The 22,418-nt window shown below is 38.0% G+C and overlaps 1 protein-coding gene across 8 annotated transcripts in view; it reads left to right on the top strand.

The window, feature by feature from the left end:
• The window catches only part of grid2 (glutamate receptor, ionotropic, delta 2), a 475,459-nt gene that overhangs the window by 324,050 nt on the left and 128,991 nt on the right, over nucleotides 1-22,418 (top strand). For all 8 annotated transcript variants that reach the window (XR_013283658.1, XR_013283660.1, XR_013283659.1 and 5 more), the window contains 2 exons: nucleotides 3,181-3,342; nucleotides 7,018-7,137. Coding sequence is in view for 5 of the 8 variants with exons in the window: in XM_077522426.1 (XP_077378552.1) it covers nucleotides 3,181-3,342; nucleotides 7,018-7,137 (282 nt within the window). In the remaining 3 variants the exon portion in view is untranslated. The remainder of the gene's footprint in view (nucleotides 1-3,180; nucleotides 3,343-7,017; nucleotides 7,138-22,418) is intronic.

Below are 22,418 nucleotides of genomic sequence, written 5' to 3'. Positions count from 1 at the left end.
TTGTATGGGTGGAAAATAGAGAGGAGTCACACAGTGGCCTCAGAAGCCCAATTTCACACTGCACTTGAAGCAAGGCAATGCAGGCTGACCACGCATCCACACACACGCACACCAATGATACACACATGGAATGCAGAGCCCACTGATCGACGAAGGGTCCCCACAGCGAGCGTTAGATTTTTTTTTTTTTTTTTTTACTTTAATTTCCACAGAAAAGGCAGAAAGAGCAAGAGATGTGACAAGTGTGAGAGTCCTCCAAAGGGAGAGAGAAAGAGAGAGAAAGCTTGATGTTTTTCCCCTTTTTATCTTATCTGCCTGTCTGTTCCAAAAAAAAAAAAAAAAAAAGATTATACAAGAGAGAAACCTTGATGTCATTGACATCATTGAGCGCCTTTTTATTTCAAACTTAATCTGCATTTTGCTATCATGACCTCTCCAGTTTGGGACAGCACAGGATGACATTCACATCACAAAATAGTGTCCTTAAAAACATTTTTTTTTTCCACTGCATGATACCATGAAACAGTTCTCCTCATTATTGATTATTTTTTCCAAAAGCAAAAGCAGGTACTCCAAAGTTCTACAAGGTATGGCCTGGCCCAACTAATATGTGGCCATTTGTTTGTTTTGTTTTTTCCACGTCAAATAAAAACCACACCACATTGACCACATTAGTCCAAACAGCATAAGCTAACAGACAACAATTGAAAATGACGAGGGTCACCTGCATAATAACAGTACCAACTTGGCTTGACTTGCTCTTGCTTTTGTCTTCGTGCAAATAAAGAGCTTTTTTTGAATAAACCTTGATTACTTACCAGCAGCTGTATCCTGAGAACGGTAGCAAGACTGTAGTAAGAAGAGCTGATTACAATTGAAATCGTCAACAGCTACAGTATGTTTGTGCAGTTACAGTTGAGACAGCAGAGTGAGAAGTGTGTGCAGCTCCCAATGGGTCAGTACGGTAAATATGGAATTCTGGTTAATATTGTGTCAGTGGAATATGACTTAAGCAGGAAAATCCAGTCGTTTTTATCCATCTTAGGGGACGGCCATTTTGCCACTTGCTGTCGACTGAAGATGACATCCGTATTGCTCAGGTCTCAGGTAGCCTAACAGCCAATCACAGCTAAGCTTCGCAAAACATGTGAGCTGTGATTGGTTCTTGCCTCAGCAACATTGATGTCATCTTCAGTCAACATAAGTGGCAAAATGGCCGCCCCGTGAGATGGATAAAAATAGCTGGATTTTGCTTCATAACTCTTATTCCACAAATGTGAGGTCACAAACTAGTGAGGTCACATTTTTCATATTATTGTCAAGAAATGTTTAAGATTGACTTCCACTTTAAAGAAAGCAGAATTTTCCAGTATCAACCCAAGCTAAACTTAGATTCTCCCAGAGGAGGCTTTTTTTTCCTGTCGAGATGTATCACTTTAACATCGTTCCTTGACACCAATTCCTATTTGTCAGCTAATAGTTGGGGATAGGTTCCACAGGAAAAAAAAATGGAAAAGAAATAATGAATTGTGACTATGTGGGTGGTTGTTTTCAAGAAATATACGACTTTAGATAGCAGCTACAGCTGCATTTTTGAAGAAGACAGTTTTGAGTCTATGGTGCTGGATAAACACAAATTGATGCCACCAGAAATAGTCTAGCATTTTATTTAACACGTGAATATCAACAAGTTTTCTGTCATACACCAAAGTAATGCTCCAGCCACATGTTACAGTGAGAGAAACAAACAGTGCGCGCTTGCAAGTGTAAATATCGAGCAGCGGCCATCGTCGTCGTGTGCTTTTGTGTGCACTATTGCTTTGATTATTTGTACTTGCCAACGTCTAAAAATAGACACGCACAGAGTCCTGTTTTGATGTATGAGCGGCGGTGTTGCCGGCGTGCTTCTGTGAAGTAACTGTGCTTAATTAATGGGAGATGGCGGGCGTCAACCGCGTGCGTGCAATGGCGGCTGCTGCCGCCGTCAGTCTTTTCATTATCTCCTCGTTATCTTTTTGGGGAAGAGGAGAGTCTCAGTAAATCACAGTGTCATCCATCACGGGGCTGAATCGCCCCCGCCTTGCTGCATGGAGGTACACTCACACTGCAGGCTTAGATGTGTTTGGATTTAGAACAATACTGTGGTTGGTAAATGTCAGTTTAGCACAACAGTGGTTAGTTCGGATGCCTTGTGCGCATCTGGCAGGGAGTCACACTGGATTTGCATTAAAAGAGAAGCTAACTTCATGCAAAACACCCACTTTTACATACAGTAAACACAGGTTATATAAATGTTCAATGTAAATGTATTTAAAAAAAATACATAGAAATGATAAGACTAAAAGAATATTATTATTATTATTATTATTGTTATTGTTATTATTATTGTTATTATTATTATTATTAGTAGTAGTAGTAGTAACAAAGTCTTTTTTTTTCATTTTGTGTTATCTATCCATTTTATGTTAGGGAAGATCATTACTTGTGCTTTTAGTGTATGTATGTGTGTGTGTGTGTATATATATATATATATATATATATATATATATATATATATATATATATATATAGATTTTTTTTTTTTTTTTTTTTTTTTTTTTTTTTTTTTTTTTTGTCTGTTGATGTCAAGTGACTCGAAAGTACCCCAAAATAAACAGACAGTGACCCGGAAGTGCCCCGAACTCAACAGGAAGTGCTCCTAAATAACAGGGAGTGACCCGGAAGTGCCCCATAGTCAACAGGAAGTGCTCCCAAATCAACCGAAAATGTTCTAAATTGAGCAAAAAGTGACCTAGGAGTGCCCCAAAATCAACTAACGTTGACCCAAAATAAGATGGCAAGAATGCCCCCCCCCCCCCAAAAAAAATAAAAAAAATAAAAATAAAAATAAAAATACCACAATCCCTATTTAGGACGTATTATTTGTGTTTTATTTTAGTCTACTAAGGGATGATTATTATGAAAACGTGTCAAAAACGAAAAAATTTGGGTGAGGTAAAAAAAAAAAAGCATATGAAAAAGTTTGAAAAAAAAAAACAAAACAGCAGCACAATGCCCTTTGTAATCCTAGTAAACAGAAATTATTAATCAGATCAGATTATCAGATTTACACCAAAATCATCTGTAGCTATTTATTCTTAATACAATTTGAAATGTGTTCTTCCTTTTCTGTGTCTGTAGATCACTAACCGCTACATCTATGACACGGTGCTGCTGCTGGCTAACACCTTCCACAGAAAGCTGGAGGACAGGAAGTGGCACAGTATGGCCAGTCTGAGCTGCATCCGGAAGAACTCTAAACCCTGGCAAGGGGGCAAAAGTATGCTGGACACTGTCAAAAAGGTACGAGATGAACATTGGCGCCTCGTTTCACTCTCTCTCTCTCTCTCTCTCTCTCTCTCTCTCTCTCTCTCTTCGTGGATGGGCATTCAATTGTTTTGCCTGTCACTCTATTTGCTTACATAACGAACGAGGATGCATTTTTTGAAGGAAGTTAAATAATTTGGGGACCAATTAAGTGAAGGTGGATCATTTGCCACAGTGATATTACAACAATAAACTTTTTTTTTCACTTGTTAAAAAATTGTTTTTCTTTCTATACTCATTGACTTTTATATCCCGGTAAGACTTTATATTTGAGAACTTTATTGTCATAATATTACCACACTATACCAAATATAACAAAACAAAACAAAACATGTCTTTCTTCGTTACTCCCATTACAGATCATATAATATATTATGACAATTATGACATTGTCCTTGAAAATAGGCAACTTTTAAATTTCTATGTTATTTAGAGGTGGATGTGACTGTTGATGTTAGGACTCTTTGGGGTGGGGTTCTTCCTGGACTAAAAAATTTGACAACCTCTGTCCTTGAGGGCTCACCTCACATTTTGAAAGTTCTGTTACAACACACTGAAGATGCTTCAGTATATTTGTAAAACAAAAAAACAATCTGTCTTCTCTGCAGATGTTCTAGGGATCATTAGTATAACAGCAAGGTAATTACAGGCACGAGCACGTGAACTGCCTAAACACTGATAAATGTAATAAAAGTCAACTCTGTCACATCTAGGGGGGCATTTAAATTAGCTCTGAAGAGATCGCCATCAGGGACGCCTTCTTGAAGAGTCGAGCTGGCTGATGAAAGTGTTGCGCCAAAGCATGGCCCGATCTCAAGGTGAAACGCTGAGATAGATACGAAAGCCTCCTTGTCGCATTTATTAGTGCCTCACGCTAATCCTAAATTAGCATTTCACTTGGTGTCGTCGTTCGGCGGAACCACAGTTCCTGGAATGTTTTTTTTTTTTCTTTTTAATCGTTATCGGAACAAGGAGGTGCAGATTCAACTGGATTTAAACATGATGAAAGACTGCAAGTCAAGGTGAAATGGAAAAAAAAAAAAAGTTGAGACAAATAACTAAAAGGGTGCAGGATAAGTAAAGGCCTCCTGTCAAGCAAAAGTGAACTGTTCAGGAAGTGCTGAAAACCCTGGTAATTGAATTGTATCTTCCACGATGTAAAGTCGAGTGAAACTTTCATTGGGAGATGATGTACTTTGGGAATTAAACAACAATGGGATCTGTACAGGTTGTGAAGAGGGTAACTTGCCAAACTATTCGGAATCTGCTCGTGTCAGAATTCATCCCGGGAGGGAATTCTACTGCGTTGGAGCAATGTTCTCAAAGACTGAATCTTGCGGTTTCAACTACAGCGCCTGAGCCAAGAAAGAAAGAAAAAAAAATCCTTCCAAAAGTTTGTAATTTTAATGAGCAATATAACTCTGAAATATGTATCGCAAAGGGATTTATCAAGCGTTAAAAATATTAATAATACACAAGAGATAAGTCAAAATAGGAACTTGGATGTGAACATGTGTTGTTTACGAGAAATTTGCCAGCTATAATGTTTTGTTGTTGTTGTTGTTGTTGTTACATGTCTATTAAATACACTGCACACCTTTTTTGGGTGTTAAAGTCTCATTTACAGCAATTAGCTAAAATAGTTAACCATAACAAAAATTACCGTATTTTCCGCACTATAAGGCGCACCGAAAAGCCTTAAATTTTTTCAAAAGCTGACCATGCGTCTTATAATCCAGTGCGCCTTATATATGGATCAATCTTTAGCCGCAACAGGTCTCGCTGTCAACACGCTATCGGTGACCCTGCACGATCGGTGACACACATGCGCAGAAGATCCCGCCATCTTAGATCGCTAGCTAATACTAACACTTTACCTCAGAGAAAATAATAAAACAGCTGTTTATTCATTTTGCAGTTGTCAGAAAGCTGGTTTGTAATTTTGTAAGTTTGACTGACCTATCTGACTGTTTTTGTTGACATTCCCTTTAGCGCAGCACCATCTAATAGATGCATAACGTAACCCCAGACTGTAGCGTCTTATATATGGAAAAGGTTTTAAAATATGTCATTCATTGAAGGTGCGCATTATAATGCGGTGCGCCTTATAGTGCGGAAAATACGGTAACTCATTTACCAACATACTTACTGTTATTTTTTGTGTCATGTCTCGAAGTGTTTACATACAAATTTTCACTACAATTAGGACTCTAACACCTTAGTGAAGATTAGTGACAAACTACAACTCATTCCAACTTGAGTACAACTTGGTCAAAATCGCCACTACAGGAGCAAAACTATCCTTTTGTTTGTTGCCTTTCAATTGATTCCACAAGTAATCCACACTGTGTCTTGCATCATACCTTTTGAATTGAAACCTGCTGAAGTTGATGCTGTTGGCTGATGGAAGATGACATGTTGACTTTTTAATAGGAGAGTAAGGTTGTCTTCACCAACATTTCCACTTTGCTGCGATCCGTCTTAAAGGAGAGGCCGGCACTTTGAATGGTTGTAATGGTCTGATCTGTCTCCGCTCGTTACAAGCTCCTTTCTGGCCATTATGATGCAATTTATGACTTGGTGCAGTGAAATATGGAGAGTGTAATGGTACAAGAGGGTGGAGGAGCTGTAGAAAGCTCTTAGATTGCATCACCACAAAGTTATTAAACTGCACTGTTGTATGTTTTTGAGCTCTCCTAGATATAAACGGACTGTTCACCTTTGCACCGTTTATTGCTCGTGATGGCGAGCTACCGTTCTAAACTTGCATACTACCTGGCAAAATGTGATCACAATATACAACAATAATACAGTACATTTACCAAAACGTATGATATCCTAAATACTCAACAAAAATATAAACACAACACTTTTTTTTGTATCCACCTAAATACTATCACAATTTCTCTCAAATATTATTCACGAACCAGTCTAAATCTGTGATAGTCACACGTGAGGTGGGATGGATTATCTCGGCAAAGGAGAAGTGCTCACTATCACAGATTTAGACTGGTTTGTGAACAATACTTGTAAGAAATGTTGATACTGTATTGCGTATGTGGAAGAAATTTTTTATCTTTGAGTTCATCTCATAAAATGGGAGCAAAAACAAAAGTATTGCTTTTATATTTTTATTGATCTGTAATATGATACAATGTCAATATAGTACAATATGATACTGATACAATCCAGTATGGTACAACACAAAACGGTACGATATAACGTAGAGCAACATGATATATTAAAAAACAAAAACAATGTGATACAATACATTTTGAAAGACTAAACATAAGCAAAAACATGTATTATACAATATAATATGTAGAGTATTATCAATAACAGTATATTTTATATAAACATCAGATGCACAATATTATGGAATGATACAATATAGTATGGTACAAACAAAGCCACTTCACAATGAAGATAGGTAGTATGAAAATGAATGAATAGGAAAATGAATAGCTGAATAATACATTATGATGCAGTACAATTGCAGAACAATGGCCTTACATTATGTACCTTCCTGTATGAATTATTCATTTGGTAACATCCCTTGGTTTGCATGCAAAGTTAAGTCTCGATGACGTGAGGTCTTGTTGGTCAACTGTAAGTAAATAAATAAATAAATCATGTGTTTTGCGGTTGCAGTTTGGCGTGAGTGGCCTCACCAGCTTCCTGGAGTTCACCGACAACGGCACCAACCCCAACATCTTCTTCGAAATCCTGGGCACAAACTACGGCGAGGACCGTGGGCGAGGAGTCAGCAGGGTAAGCCAACAAACCACGAATCATGTCTGTACAAACAGCATGAGTGGATTTACATAAGTCCTCATTTACCTGCCTGCTTTTAGTCTTATTTTGTATTCAGCCAGTGCAGCGCTGCCTCCTTTTATGTGGCCCACTTTAAGATTGTGCTGCTTTTTATGGGGCATACGGAGCGCATTAGAGTATTATTATTATGTAGTTGTTTTTTGTTGAATGTTAATTATGTTTGGTTACCTGTCAATGCCCAATGTCAAGAGATTGACAGTTGGTGCGTATATATATATATATATATATATATATATATATATATATATATATATATATATATATATATATATATATATATATATATATATATATATATTTGGAGTGTGCCAAAAAAAAATCGATTCAAAAAAGAATCGAGATTCTCATTTATTAATTGAATCGAATCGATATTAATATTAAAAAATCAATTTTATTTAAATTAGAAATGAAGAAGAAGGGGGAAAGGCAGTTGTAGCCCACATGCTGTTTTTGTGGAAAAAAGACACAATACAAAATTAATAAATGTTAAAAAAAAAAAAAAAAAAAAAGACACTTTAATGTCTATATTTGTCATTTTGTCTTGCAAAGCAGACTGGAGTAGATCATGACAATGTTGTGCATATCTGTAAATTGAAGCAGAAATCATTTGTCAATCAAATAATTTTGAATCGATTCTGAATTGAATCGTAGACCCAAAAATCGTAATCGAATCGAATCGTGAGACAGTCAAATTCCCAGCCCTAATACATATATATATATATACACACACCATCAAATGGCAGTCTCTTCCTGGAAAAATCACTCTTAAAACACCCCAAATCACAGAATAATCGCTCTTGATAATCTTTTGAAAACATCTGAGAAACAAGCCTTTGCTGACTCTGAGACTGAGATGGAGGGAGAGGGCGGGTGGACCGATTCGTACAGTGCACACACACATACTGTAGTTCCATCCTCCGTTCCAGCTTAGCTGTGTGGAGATAAGGGAAGTTGGTGTGCGTGCAGCATATCTTCAGAGGCGAAAATTAATCTTTACATCACAGCATTATTACATTAAGCCCAACTCGCCTAATGAAATTTCTTAATTACCACTGTGGTAATCATTCCCTTTTGTTAATACTATTCTTTAATAACATGAAACGTATGCATGGAAGCAAGTCAAGTAAATATTTCTTTAAGAACGTTTCTACGTTAACAGCCTCTTAGTGCGAACGAGAGTGTTGCCTAATGATGCCGCATCCTCAGAAAAGCAGTTCATACACAGTGTGTAACATTTTATTATACGTAGCTCTAATTAAGAGTTTCTCTTCATGCATAAAAGGCTAAACTGAGTGAAGTACCATGGAATCTCAGGGGCCAAAAAAAATCTGTTACGAGCATGGTGGGCGAGTGGTTGGCGCATCTGCTTCATAATTTTGAGGTTCATGATTTTAATCTGGGTCAAGATTTGCTCGTTTTCTCTGGATACTCCGGCTACTTCCTCTCCATTGAGAAAAACATGTGTCCGGTTCATTAGTCACTGTAAATTTTTAATAAGTGGTTCGGAAAATGGATGGATAGATTGTGTAAAGTCTAATGCACCAAACTCGCATTACACCACCTGCACCACAACTTAGACCTGCTTTTAACTGTTCTAAGGTCTAGTGTGTTTTTGTCACTAAATTGTCAATATTTGTGGGACACTTTACATACCCTATTTTTGTCTTGCTGAATTGTCGAATATGAATTGATGACTAGTGGCAGAGCTATATGGCTTCACCTTGTGACCCCAATCGAAAAAAAAAAAAAAAGTTTGCGAATGGTGACACATACGGTCGGAGTCAATGACATCAATTGTGTTTTCACTTTTCAACCCCACCCCTAACCCATCAACTTCCACAAGTAATCAATTATATGCTTATCAGAAGAAGCTTAAGTCATTCACTGCCAATGATGGCCATAGACGTCAAAGATCAATTTTAACTGGGCTAGTAGTCAACGAGATATGTTGCGCATCCAACAAAACGCAATACAGTATAGCTCTCCTTAGATCAGTGCCAAATGACACAATCGTATCTCAGACAGTGCAGTGCACCCACCTTTCAGAGCTTGGCAGTATCTATGGAGGAAAACCTGGCATGAAAATGGTAATTATGTAAATTAGCCAAATTGTGACAACATAATTCATCAGTATTAGAATGGAATGCCTCATAGCCATAATTTGAGAAGAAAAAAAAAGGTAGATAAACGGTTTACTTGGTTGCTTGATATACTTGAGGAGGTGGGCAGGAACTGAAAAGTCAAGTTTCCATAATGTCCCCTTTTAACTGCTGTATGATACAATTTAAAAACAATTACCGTATTTTCCGCACTATAAGGCACACCTAAAAGCCTTCAATTTTTTCAAAAGCTGACCCTGCGCCTTATATATGGGTCAATATGAGCCGCAACAGGTCTCGCTGTCAAGATGCTATCGGTGACCCTGCACGATTGATGACGCACGCGCGCAGAAGATCCCGCCATCTTGGATCGCTAGCTAATACTAATACTTTACCTCAGAGAAAATAATAAAACAGCTCTTTATTCATTTTGGGAGTGAATGGAGTTGTCAGAAAGCTGGTTTATAATCAATTAATAAAGTTTGACTGACCTATCTAACTGTTTTGTTGACATTCCCTTTAGCGCAGCACCATCTAATGGATGCATAACGTAACCCCAGCCTCTACTGTAGCGCCTTATATATGGGAAAAGTTTTAAAATATGTCACTCGTTGGAGGTGCGGCTTATAATGCGGTGCGCCCTATAGTGCGGAAAATACGGTAATTGTGTATAGGTTTTTGTTTTGCTCCATTGACCAATTTGGGTCACCCAGCAGCAAAAATATGACTTAAGTTGTCTGTTTGTTGGCTAATTGTGCTTTTGTTTGTTTATGAATGCAGAACAAGGCCAAAAATGATTGTATCATCACCCAACTGTGCTCTTAAAGCATTTTTTTTTATTATTCTTATTTTTTTATTTTTTTTAACTCCAGCAGCTTTTAGAGTGCTTTACTTTTCTGACTCGGTGATCAATTTCATCGCTCTTCTCCGCCGCCGCATGTGGCCAAATTTATTCCCATTCTACTCACGGCCGCATGCTGAGTAATGATGGTTGTCTTGTAAAAATATTAACAATGGCTGCATCCTCAAGCATTTTTGCACACTGGGCTCGCAGCATTAGCGCTTTTTGAATTATGGACAGCAGGCTGCAAGCACCGAGATGTTGATATATAAAGGGTCTGCGTGGGCAGCTTGCATTTATGATATGCTAATGCATTTGTGCACATTGCTGTACAGACACGCATACACTTTAATTATGGCTATTAATTCTCAGGATACTGCTTAACCTGAGCTTTAATTCACATCTCGTCGTTTCGAGTTAGGCTATATTTATAATGCATTGACTAATTCTGAATTATCGTTTACAGCGGTAATTTGAAGTAACATGAACACATAACTCACATATACTATCATTTGATCACTAGCATATAGCAGTTAACCATATCTTCACTGTAAAAAGTACAAAAGTGTTGATTTGATTTCAATTTAACAATTTGTCGTTTTGTAGTTCAAAATGGAAAAAGGCGAACATTTTACTTACATTTAGCGAGTTGTGTCGTGGTTCCCAAAGGTGAATTTCCACGTGGACAAAAGTGTAAATTTGATTCAAATTTCGCCACTGGTATTTTGTAGTTTCACGGTTCACATAGATGACTTTCCCAATGCCTGTATTTAGCTTCAGTTAAGCTAACTTTCCTGTTTCCTGTTGTGTATGTTATATTTTAATGTCATAGCCATTTACTTATGTTTTCCATAGCTGACTTTCCAAGTGGTCAAAAGTGTCAATTTGCTGTTACATGGAAAAACACCTTTTTTTTAATGTATTTTTTTTAACATCTATATGTTTTTAGGATGAAACTAAATATTTAAAAAAAAAACAACAACAAAAAACTGACATGTTTTTCACATAGCAGCAACACATGTAATTGTCAATGTAGTCCGAAGGTGCCCAAGTCCAGCCTGTTTTCCATGAATCAAATGATCCGCTTGTCAGTGAGATTTGCAGAACCCTGATAATGATCCTGTTCATGAATAAGGTGTGTTGAAGGAGCGAAACATCTAAAACACTGGATAGGGGCTCTCAAGGACCGGACTTGGGCACCCCTGATGTATTATTTTGCCAATCCGACTTTACTATAGGACAATAAAAATCTATTTCAAATTAACTAGTGGTTGCGTAGTGGTCCAGTTAAATTTGTTGACTTAAAGTGAAATCCAGTGAAGTACGCTGAGGTCTATTGACGGATTGTACTCCAGAAATTGAGAAACTGCTGGTCATGCTCCAAATAGAAAATATAATAAAATCCACTTAAGTCTAAAAGTCAAGTTTTGTGAGACCCATTGTGGTTGTCTGACATATTCCAGGTTCTCTCGAGGACCTCTCTTGTCCTCTTCTCTCATTGTCATCTATCCTCTTTCCATCCTGTCAATCATTCAGCGCCCTAACATGTCTTCTGACATTCATTCCCGTCATACTTCACTCTCGTGCATATACTTGTCAAGTGGCGGCAATAATGGCAGGCGACGTCTGAGATCGGTCATAATTATCACCAGCACGCTGAGCTAGAATTGGCTTTCCGCTCCATTAGCTTCAGCGGCTATACGTGGCGGCCTGTGCATTCGTCTGCGCACAGCTACGGCCGAGGCAGGGGACAAGTCCCTCCATGTGTAATTGCTTCGTTAGATATCCGTGACATCTTAAATGACTTCCGAGAAGGGGCAAAAATGGCGTCGCGTTTATACATTTGATGTATATAAGTTGTCGCCGAGAAGGTAAGAAAAAGGTGGAGACAGAGGAGATGAGAGGGAAAAAAAATATTCAAATTAAGGAGTGGAGGAAGATCTGTATACGTGCATACTGTATAACAACGATGGATGATTCACTCAGATGGAAATGTTTGACACGATACTATGATACTAATAAACCCTCAGTATTCATATTCCATGGAAAATGGGGGTTTGACCCCCACCTAAAAAATAAAATAAAACTGAAATAAATGTAAAAAATATATGTATGAAAATATATATGTTTGAAAAAAATCCTGAAAAATCCACAAATAAGTGAATATTTAGGTGCTGAACCACGAGTATTTGAGAGTGGAATGTAGTAGAGAAAATATGTTTCTAATTTCCCAGTTGCCCATCCCTGATGTAGATGTTTCTGAAGCTGACTTTCCTAGTGGACAAAAGTGTGTGTTTGACTTAAATCTCGAATAGCACTTATAGCTTGTCATTGGTAGTTCACATAAATCAGACTTTTCTGTTTGAGAAATTACCGAAGTACATTTTGTTTACATTAAACACGTAGTGTTGCATAGTATTCATGTAATTGACTTTCCCATTGGACACAAGCCTGAATTGTACTTACAAGTGGACAAATTAGTCAATGTAACTTCCATTTAACAACTTTAGGTGTAGTGGTTCACATCGCTGATTTTCCTAATAGACAATAATTAATTTTTCACTTGCAATTAGTAGTTTTGTAGTTCATTTAGACAAATACCCAAAAAAGTGTCTTTTTAGTGCTTAACTCATTCACTACCAGCCATTTTCACAGAAATAGTCCCGTTCGCTCCCGGCTGTTTTACTGGATTTTGACTGATTTTGCAAAGCCCACAGAATATTGTGTTCTATTGCTATAAAAGCATGAAACCTATCAAAAGAAAGAACAAAATCTCTTCTTTCATCAGGAAAAAAAAGTATGTTTCTATCTGTTTCCGTTTTGCAGCAATTAGCATTTAGAAGAGAGCTAAGTTTCATCAGTTTTCACAAATCTATTTAAAATTGTAAAGTAATTGAGCTTTTTTTCTACATGGCCCTGGTTCATCTCCTTTGCTCTGCTGCCACCTGCTGGTCGTTTGTCTAATAACTACCATTTCTGCAACCGTTCTTTGCAGTTGAGAGGCTGCATCAAAGCCTTCTGTATGCTCTAGCATAAAAAAAATTAAAAAAAAATAAATAAAAAAGTATAAATACGTCTTTGGGACACTTAGAACATAAAAAACGTATTTATATGTTATTGGGATAAAATGAGTTAATATAGTTTTTTTTTTTTTTTTTTTTTTTTTTTTTTTTAACAAGCCATTCGAAGAAAGACCTCAGGTGGTAATAGAGCCATAACATTCCTTCTAACAAACATTCGCCATCATTTGGGGGAAAAAAAAAAAAAGAATCAGTGACCCGCAAAATTGCACTGTTTTTAATTGGGGTCACCTTCAATTATCATCTGTACTCTGCTCCCAAGAAACTACTGTACTGTAATGTAGAGGCATGAGAGCATGTGGCACCCTCGAGACCCCGGATATGTTGAGTCATACCGTGAGAGGCATTAGGAGTGCTGAAGGATTGAAGGATGTTGTTTTAATGTGTCGGCTTCGCGTGAAACGAATGCAAAGAAACACACACAACCCGACGGATGTACAAATCTCCTGGCTTGTTCGGAAATGCTAAGCTAACCCTTTGGCTGTGCGTGGCAATTAGCGTCTTACCGCATGACTGTCAGTAGGCAACACAGAGGGCTACTACCACTCTACACACATGCATACACGGAGGAGCTTCGGCCAAATTGCTGTTGACAGATTTGTTTTTTCCCCTCCGCGGTGAAGATGCTGTGACACACAAAACGGCTCCATTCATTTTCATAAAATAAGAGCGAAAGCGCATTTCCTCCAGAGATGTATAAAAGTGAGCCTATACATCTGAGACAGGGAAATTGGAACCCATGGATCCTTGCCACAATGGGTTTTAGCATCAGGAATATTCAGATTTAATTCTAATTATTCCAGCTCATGTGAGGAGATAAATCTTCATTTGATATTATTGTGGCTCTATTGAAGCAAACATAAATGTACAGCAAATGTTTCATTTTCTACATGAAGTAGAGGTGTGTCCAAGAATGTGTTTTATAAAAAGATGAATATGAGAAAAAATTCAGAATTCCAGGTTTTAGTTCATGATATTTACATCTAAATGTGTTACATACCATATTTTCCACTGCACTATAAGGCGCACCTTCAATAAATGACATATTTTAAAATTGTTACCATATATAAGGCGTTACAGTAGAGGCTGTGGTTACATGATGCATCCATTAGATGGTGCTGCGCTAAAGGCAACGTCAACAAAACAGTCAGCTAGGTCAGTCAAACTTTATTAATAGATTACAAACCAGCTTTCTGACAATTCCATTCACTCCCAAAATGAATAAACAGCTGTTTTATTATTTTCTATGGGGTAAAGTAATTAGTATTAGCTAGCGATCCAAGATGGCGGGATCTTCTCCACATGCGCGTCACCGATCGTGCAGGGTCACCGATAGCGTCTTGACAGTGAGACCTGTTGCGGCTCAATAGTGATCCATATATAAGGCGCACTGGATTATAAGGCGCATGGTCAGCTTTTGAAAAAATTGAAGGCTTTTTGGTGCGCCTTATAGTCGTGAAAATATGGTACATTTTTGGCGAAACACGCAGAAAGAAACAGGAACTGAAAAAGGCTGTAGTAAAAGCCTGGAATAAATGCGACCATTTGGTGAAGTCAATGTCTTGCATGTTTGATGCAGTTATTGCAAGTAAGGGTGAGGCCACCAGATATTAAATGTTCACTTTAAGTTAATCTAATTATGACCATTCCAATACTTTTACTAACTGGAAAAGTGAGTCGTTTCAAACAAAACGTTATCTGTTCTGAGTACATCTAAATGTAAATACCAAAAAATAAAAACTGGAATTCTGAACTTTCATCTCAGTTATCTTTTGGTTTAAAACCCAAATGTCTTCAGTGTACACAAAACAAAAACAAAGGACTTGAAGAATGACAAATAATTATAATTATAATTTCACATACCCAAATTTCCTTATGGGTACACATTTAAAATTTGACTTACCAGTTAATATAACCATTGGCTGTGTTGTGTTTCATAGAGCTCAATTTCCCCTGCAAACAAATGAATACATTATACTTACATTGAACAAATAGTAGTGTATTGTTTCATATAACTGAAAAATGTTTTCTCACATTTCGCAGCCAGTAATGCCGTGTTTCACATCGTTGACTTTCCTGTGATTTAGATTTAGTCATTTTAAGAGGTATACAAGTGGAGTGTTGCTTGTTTATGAGGGGAAACAAATCAATATCTGCCTCTTCATCAATTTTGTGCTGAGGGAGTTAAAACTACAATAGTTTTGTTTTGTTTTTGTTTTTTTCCGACAACAAGAAACTTAAAGGGCAAATCATGTTTTATTATTAACGTGAAATACACCACAATTGCTTACAGGAAAAATAATTATTATACAGTGTTAAATTAATGCAGACTTTTTAAGTACAGCAGCCTTCGGCATTGAACAACAAAGTGAGGGTGTTTGGGGTTGTGGCTGGTAACTCTAAAGGGCAAATTTGTGCTCTTAGTGGTTTTTATGGAGATCACATGAGGGACAAATGCAAGTGGAACTGATTATTCCAATTATGTTTAAAAAAAAAAAAAAAAAAAAAAAAAAAGTCCTGCAGGAAAGTGGAAAGTGAGAGTCACGCACAAAACAAACAAAACATGAGAGAGAGAGAGAGCAAGTGATACAGGGCTTTACTAAAGACAGAGACACAGTCAGAGATGACATTAAGTACAGCAGGAGGGGCAACGCCAGTGGGGTGAACATATGCAAAAAAATAAAATAAATGATGGCGACAGAAAAATATCCCCATTCTGTTGGTGTGTTTCAGCCTGTTAGGTATTAGCTAGATTTGCATGTATCTTTATTCAGGAGGTCTGCCCACTAACTGTTAGGTTCGGTGCAAGATTGGAGAGAGGAAGGATGGATGAGTTAGGAAGGCGAAGAAGAAGGCAGCGAATGGTGTGAACGACGCATGCATTAAAGTAAAGCAAGGTTAGGGACAACACGAGTGCACTAACGAGGCAATGAAAAGTTTCCTCAATGAATGAAATTTCCCATTGGACAACTTTATTGATTACATTTCCAAAATCAATGAAAACCTAATGAGGACTGGCTTCAAGATAAAAAAAAAAAATGACATCACATCCTAAAGACTACTGATAAAGTAGCTCAGTTGTGCCCGTATGCGCTCCCTACAACATGTGGCCATGCTCCTACAGTTGTTGAATTGTGTGAATTTTATAGATGGTCATGGACCAAAAGGGCTTATGAAATTCTCCAGATGTGCAGATCCATGACTTTAAATTAAACCATTGGTCATCTTGTGGTTTACATAGATGCCTTTGCTAGTGGACAGAAGTGTACGTTTTACTGCCTAATGGATAAAGGTTTTTTTTTTTTTTTTTTTTTTTGCTGAGAGAGCTCATAATTGTTCATTTGGTTCATTTGGTGTGCGTGTGTGTGCGTTCGTGTATAGGGGGTGTGCGCGTGGGGGTGTGCGTGCGCGTGCGTGCAAATACGTTTACATTTATACTTATTAATTCACCTCAAACCTAATAAAAATCCCATTACCCTTCACCTTAACCAGATACTTCAGAGTCTCGCCAGAGTCGTGAGGTTCAAACGGTCAGGAGACCAGAGAAAAGGTCAGAAAAGAAAAGAAAGATAAATCAAAGTGAAATCCAGCACCAACCAAACACTTCCTGCCTTCCCCATGGTTACAAAATCAAAGTCTGACGCCAACCCCAGAATCCTCTAAATTCCAACAAATTAAAGAGATCTCAAGAGACCAGAGGAAAAACTTAAGAGAGGAAGGAGGGAAGGATCGATGAGGCAGAGTGTGAGCCACAGAAACCAGTACATCCAGTCCATCAAAGTGAAATCCAGCACCAACCAAACACCTCCTGCGTGGTTACAAAACCAGAGTCTTACGCCAACCCCAGAAACCTCTAAATTCCAACAAATTAAGGAGATCTCAAGTGACCAGAGGAAAAACTAAAGAGAGGAAGGAGGGAAGGATGAATAAAGCAAAGTGAGATCCACAGACAAGGTTGTTTTGTATGATGCCCTACTAAGTCCTTCTTTCCCTTCACAATTTATTTATCGTACTCTGTTAATCAAAAAGCAAAACCTGGTAGACACTGGCAGTGTAGTGTTTGATATTGATGACGTCATCATACACAAAAGCTTGAACTAAATTTAGCCAGTGGTACAATAAAACTGTCATAACAAACAGAAGTACCGTATTTTCCACCCTATAAGGCGCACCTTCAAAGAATGACATGTTTTAAAACTTTTTCCATATATAAGGCGCGACAGTAGCGGCTGGGGTTACGTTATGCATCCATTAGATGGTGCTGCGCTAAAGGGAATGTCAACAAAACAGTCAGATAGGTCAGTCAAACTTTATTAATAGATTACAAACCAGCTTTCTGACAACTCCATTCACTCCCAAAATGAATAAACAGCTGTTTTATTATTTTCTCTGAGGTAAAGTATTAGTATTAGCTAGCGATCCAATATGGCGGGACCTTCTGCGCATGCGCGTCACCGATCGTGCAGAGTCACCAATAGCGTCTTGACAGCGAGACCTGTTGCGGCTCAATATTGATCCATATATAAGGCGCACCTGATTATAAGGCGCATGGTCAGCTTTTCAAAAACTTGAAGGCTTTTTGGTGCGCCTTATAGTCGTGAAAATACGGTAAATGTTTACATAGACATGTGGCCACTGGCAGTTTAATATAGTGGTTCACACAGTTGCTTTTTCAAAACAGTCAAAGCCTATATGTTACAAACTGTAAATGTATCCATTGGCCATGAAATATTCCACAAGGCTGATTTTCTAATTGTCAAAAGCCCAAAAATGTCTTTACATTTTGTCATTGATGGTGTTGTGTGTCTCATAGCAGATGTTCCTATTGGACAAACGTTGACATTGTTTAACAGGTGCGAGATGGGCTTTCTCTTCTTCCAGCTAATGGTGATAGTGTTTCAACTCTCTCTGAGCGTCCCTTCCTGTGTAAAACATTTTTGGATGACTTCTGCTTCCCTCGTTGAACTTGTGTGTTTGAGCGTCCACCGACTTCTTCCGCCAACCGATTCATGTTAGCAATTTGTCGTAGCTGGAAGGTCGCATCAGTCACTAACACTCACACTGACCAGCAAGTCTTGACTCTGGTTGACCACAGGACAGAAGATGTTAGACGCTGATTGAAACTGACAAATTGCCTCTTGGTGTCTTTGGATCCTTTTAAATGTGACAGTATTTGCAGTTTTTTTTTTAAATATATATATTTGCCAAGAGGGTTTTCTTTTTTTAAGACACAGTTGGTTTTGGACTTTCATAAAATTCTTGGATTGACATCTGGTTCCCTCTCAGGCTGGTTAAGGGGAGATCTTGAACCTCCAGTTGCAACTTGATGTTTGGTCATCATTGGGATTTACTGCGGGGAACTTTCTACTCCAGTGGGACATTGATTTACGATCGCCCCAATTTACGAGTTTTTCAAGGAATGAGCAAGCTGGACCTTTGGAAATGGATGGATGGATGGATGGATGGATGGATGGATGGATCAATCGACAAGGAAGAAAAGGGGAACTAATCGGCATCCATTGCATCCTGGTCACCCTGTAAGAGGTATTACCACATTTGTGGTCCCTTCTCAGGGTTTCTTATTTTTCCCTTAAAGTTTTTCCTTGTCGTCTTGTGGTTCCATCAAGGGATGTTGTTAATATTTGTTAACTGTGGGCATGTGAAGCCCTTTGAGACTTTTTTTGTCATTAAGGGCTATTTAAATAAACTTGACTTAATATATGCTGCTGAAAAACGGAAAGTGTCTTTGGGGTAACTTCTCCCTTACCTGTGTCAGGGCATCAGCCAGCTTCTGGGGAGACTGGCTGGAAGGTCTCAAATGACTTTCTGATATAGATTTACTTATCAGATGAAAGGATATGAGGTGGCAAGCAATTATGTGCTGCATTGAAATACGTTTTGGAAAAGGAGAGGAGTGGGTGACATGTTTTTTTGTTGGTTTGTTTATGAACCTTTTCCCGTTGACACGCAATACCCCCAGTGGGACTTTCATAGTTGGGCTCTAAGAAACACAGCAGTCATGCAAACAGTGTAGAGTAACACCAAACAACTTGCCTGGCAGTCACATGCACTTCTGTAGGTGTTATGACAAGCTCAGAGAAGTTCTATTCCCAAGATGCTCGGAATCCCATCGCAAGTCTAAGCTCCAGGCGTGTGTGTGCGTGTAAATCTCTGATACGTACACCAACATTGAGCTGAATATTCTCTTTTTAAACTCAGCATGACTTTGTTTTACTCATACACCCGTCAGCTTCCGTAGAATGTATCCTTATATTTCATTAGTTTGTTATATATTTTGTAAATTTATGGGGTTGGCTTTATGCCAAGAAGCCATTGAATATGTCATACAGTAATTGAAATATTGTTGACCCATCAGATCAATACATCAAAAAAATAAAGGTTAAAACACAAGCGATTTCAAAGTCCCTAAATTGGTGACTTAAGTCCGAGTCGAGCCATTTAACCACTCGTCCCCCAACACTGCAAACTACAGCCACAATTGCAAACATATTAAATAGTGTTGTTCCGATACCGTTTTTTGGCTCCCGATACCGATACCCAGCTTTGCAGTATTGGCCGATACCATACCGATACTTAAGATTTTTTTTTTCCTCAACATGAAAAAGCTGCCCTGCCATTGGTTCAGAGCATTCAATAGGATATCTTAGGCATGCAGTGAACATGTCACACACCAGTGAATGTCGTGCACCAGCAAGACACAAGATAATGTATCCAAAATCCTATATTAGCGTTGGAATTAATGATATCGGCATGTTACTTGTGAGTAGTCACCGATACCGATACCACTGTTTTAATGCAGTATCGGCACCTCGGTCGATACCAGTATCGGTATCGGAACAACACTAATATTAAACAAATACGAGTCTGTCCACAAATTAGAGGATGCCCGTTAGGCTACGACGCAATCGTCCACAACAATACATGTCTCCTCATACCACTGCATTTGATGCTGGATGACAGTGAGGCGGAGAAAAAGGTGGATTGACGGATGGGGGCCGATGAAGGCCTAATTGGCTGTAGCCTGGCAATAAACACAGGAGCTAGCGGCGAGGAACGAGGGAGTGATCAGCGGGGAAATAAAACCAGAGCCGGCCAGCAGTCAGTGTTTGACACCAAGGTCATGTCCTTATGTTAGACACGCCATGGCTTTGTGAACAGAGGGCCCCCGTATGATCCGCTGATGGAGAGGACTTTGAGGAAGAAGAATTGCAGTGCACACCAACGGCCTGATTTACTTCCAAATAGCGGCTATTAATTTGCGTGTTCACGCTAACAGATTGGGTGTGTAGTTGGAATTGGAAGTCTTAGTGGGTGAGGCAAGCAAGCAAACACACGACTGGGTTATGGAAGAGAAATCAATCACTTCAGTAATTTTGGGGAAGCTATCAACTACATAAAAGCCATGTTTTGTTTGATTTAACGGAGGGCATTGGATGTATGGGGCCATCCTACATTTAATTGGACAACGCATCCAAAAAACTGCTCTAGGAGAGGCCAGGACCGATTGTCACAGTGCACTGAAATGACTCAGATGCAAGAAAGCGCTGAGTTGCATGACTCCTTCTTGTGACTGTCTTCAAGTTAGCGCTGCTTCGACCAGGGGTGTCCAAACTTTTTCATTTGAAAATCAGAAGGACGCAAGGGCCACATAATATTATGAAGAGAAATTGTGTTTAGTCCTAAAAATTGTACAAATGACTTATTTGTGCTTTTGCATATTTAGAAAAATGCTACAGTATATAAACCAATTTATTTGTAATATAGCAGTAGGGTTATGAAAGTTTTGGAATTTTTCATTTTAGTTAGTTTTTATTAGTTTTCAGGGTGGTTTTGTTAGTTTATATTAGTTTAGTTCTTCAAAAAAATGCTTAGTTTTAGTTTAGTTTGTTAGTTTCAGTATTAGTATTAGTTTTTTTGTTTTAAATGTGTATTACTTGTGCGCAATATTTAAAAAACACCATGGCCGCAACGTCATCTGAAGGTGCTTTTCTATTGGCTGCTGCTAGATGACATCACTTCTGTGTGACATACTTTCAAACGTCATTATTTATATCAAATTAAAAAACTAAAAAAATAATAATAATCATAAGCATTAAATTAATTACCAAAGACTAAAACGAAGGACATGTTTGCGATACAGTTAGTTTTAGTTAGTTTTGTAAACATAAAATGTAGTTTCAGTTAGTTTTCGTTTAAAAAAAAAAAAAAAAAAAAAAAAAAAAAAAAATCGTTTTTATTTTATTTTGGTAACAATATTGTTTTTGAATTTTAGTTTTAGTTTTTTCATTAGTTTTAGTTAACTAAAATAACCTTTAATGGCACCAGTTTTTCGATACCCTCCCTTCTTACGTTGACCATCTCCAAATATTTTTGTTTTGTTTATTTTATTTGAACTGAGTCAAATGGCATTTTTAGGATATGTCGGCGGGCCGCAAATTGCCCCCGGGCTGTAGTTTGGACACCACTGGCTTAGACCATTCAGAAGTTCCAAAATCGCATTGCTGAATAGACCAAATGTCACAATAATTTTTGTTCCTGGCATTTTAAAACTGTTTACACAAGTAGAAAGATCAGTTTTGCATGATTTTGCGTTCAAATTTTGTTTTTCGTTTTTTATTTATTTTATTTATTTTCACCAATCAATCCTATTGGTCAGTCCCTATGTGAATCTGCTATATTTGACAACATATCGACCATTCTGAAGTGTTGAAAATGGCTTGTTGTCTTTGACGATGCAATGTTAATGGCTGAACACTGCTGGTTTTCGAGCTGCGAAGATTCTGCCCTACTTATGTGAGCAATCAAGGTTGCGCCCTCGAACCCTGAGTAAATCGGGCCCAGATAGCGGTCATGGCGACAAAGACAATCATGTCATTGAGTGATGATCTTATGGCAAAGTAACAGGTGGCGCTCAGTTGATCATTTAACAATATTTAATGATACATTTTGATGAATATATGGCATGTCTCCAGAATGAGACAACAGCTGCTGCTCTCAGACAGTTAACGTTTGACATTCGAAATGACTTTTTCTGAAAAAGTACTACTTTATTCGAATTAAATTCCTTTTCACACTTCAATTTCGTCTTTCAGCATTTTGACTTAAATTATGACTTAAGTCTTGTAAACACTGGGAGCAAGAGAATGTTTTGGGGGCTTTTTTCTCTCACAACAACAA

This window comes from Festucalex cinctus, chromosome 5 (assembly GCF_051991245.1).
Source record: "Festucalex cinctus isolate MCC-2025b chromosome 5, RoL_Fcin_1.0, whole genome shotgun sequence".
NCBI classification, from domain to species: Eukaryota; Metazoa; Chordata; class Actinopteri; order Syngnathiformes; family Syngnathidae; genus Festucalex; species Festucalex cinctus.
This window is presented reverse-complemented; position numbering and strand designations above follow the sequence as displayed.